At 63.6% G+C, this 1365-nt stretch overlaps 2 protein-coding genes across 2 annotated transcripts; one reads left to right on the top strand and one right to left on the bottom strand.

Annotated features, from left to right (window-relative positions):
- Nucleotides 1–34: 34 nt before the first annotated feature.
- On the bottom strand, nt 35–634 carry EMIHUDRAFT_258174 (hypothetical protein; the record flags this gene model as incomplete). Its single annotated transcript, XM_005761081.1, has 1 exon — nt 35–634. A coding segment is annotated over one exon (600 nt), but the record flags the coding sequence as incomplete, so codon positions are not given.
- A 373-nt stretch (nt 635–1007) lies between these two features.
- EMIHUDRAFT_258173 (hypothetical protein) lies at nt 1008–1356 on the top strand (the record flags this gene model as incomplete). The annotated part of the gene is made up of 1 exon (XM_005761080.1): nt 1008–1356. A coding segment is annotated over one exon (349 nt), but the record flags the coding sequence as incomplete, so codon positions are not given.
- Nucleotides 1357–1365: the final 9 nt, after the last annotated feature.

Below are 1365 nucleotides of genomic sequence, written 5' to 3'. Positions count from 1 at the left end.
CGCGCTGCAAGAGGGCGGTGCGCCCAGTTTGCACCTGCTCCCTCAGCGGCACGTCAAAGCGGGCGCAACTCTCGGGCTCGAGGAGCTGGCCCTCCAGCGCGCGGCACGCGTCGAGCTCCTCCTCCACCCGCTCCATGTGCTCGGCGAGGTCGAGAAACTGGGAGAGGGCCGAGCTGTTCGGGTCGCTGCTCAGCAACTCGTCGCCCACAAAGGAGGCGGCCGCCCGCAGGACGCCGTCTGGGCGGCGGACTCGTGCAGGGACGCTCTCGAGAGCGGCCCTCCCGACACCCTTCACCTCAATGGCCAGAGCGCCATCGTGGTTGATGCGTCTCACCTCCATCACCTGGAGCAGAGCCACCCACGGCTCGACCTGCTGCGGCAGCCCCGCAGCTGCAAAGCTCATCCTCATCCGCATTCGCTCCTCAGAGCCTGCACACTGTTCGGCGACCGTTTCTGCTTGGCTTTCCGTGCTGATCATCTGGCCAAACTTGCCGTCATTGTTCGTCACAGAATGACTCAGCATCTCCATCTCGTCAGGCTCGCGAAAGAGCAACCTTCTTCGCTCACCGGGCAGCACGAGCTGCGTGGAAGAGGACGGTAGCAGGAGGAGCTCCGACAGCTCGTCTGAAGCCATGTGAGGCGAGCCGGACCGAGGGGCGACCGGTCTGCGCGTCGGGGCAAGGCCGAGGAACAGCATGTGGGATTGACTGGCCGCCGTGCTTGTTGAAATCTCTGGGAAGTCTTATACCCCCTTCAAAGAAACTTTGGAACGACAGTTGTAAGTGTCTTGTTGGCAAATCAAGACACAGAGCTCACACAGAATCACAGCGGGAGGAAAGCGGCGAGTCGCAATTCCTGGGGTCAGGACAGGATTTTCAGTGTATGTAGCTCTTACGCTGTTTTTTGGAAACTCGAAAATAGAAAAGGTTAGTTTTCAAAAAAGAAATGCGCCCGCGTCGCTGCTGCTGACTCGACCACCACTGCCGCCGCAGGACTACAAAATATATATGCAGGTTGTCGCCGCCGCCTCGGAGGCTGACGCGCTCGCCACGCTCGGCGCCTATTTCGATGCGCTCAGCCGCGCGCTCGCCGTGCCCGTCGAGGGGCTGCGCAAGCGCTGCCTCGTCCGGTTTGAGCTCGGCGCGCCGGGCGACGCGGCTGGGTGGGTGTGGGAGCTGCGTGCGGCTCCAGACGCGGCGGGTGGCGTGACGAGCCCCGGCGATGCCGGCGGCGCGGCCTCGGAGACGGCGGACGTCACCATCTCCTGCACGCTGCAGCACTTTCTCGAGATAGCGAGCGGCCGTCTCAAGCCGGCGGCGGCGATGCTGCGAGGGCTGATCAGAGTGCGGGGCGACCGTGGCCTCT

The sequence above is a fragment of the Emiliania huxleyi genome, assembly GCF_000372725.1.
Source record: "Emiliania huxleyi CCMP1516 unplaced genomic scaffold EMIHUscaffold_7256, whole genome shotgun sequence".
Taxonomy (NCBI): Eukaryota; Haptophyta; order Isochrysidales; family Noelaerhabdaceae; genus Emiliania; species Emiliania huxleyi.
Note: the sequence above shows the minus strand (reverse complement) of the source record. Positions and strands in the feature narration are given on the sequence as shown.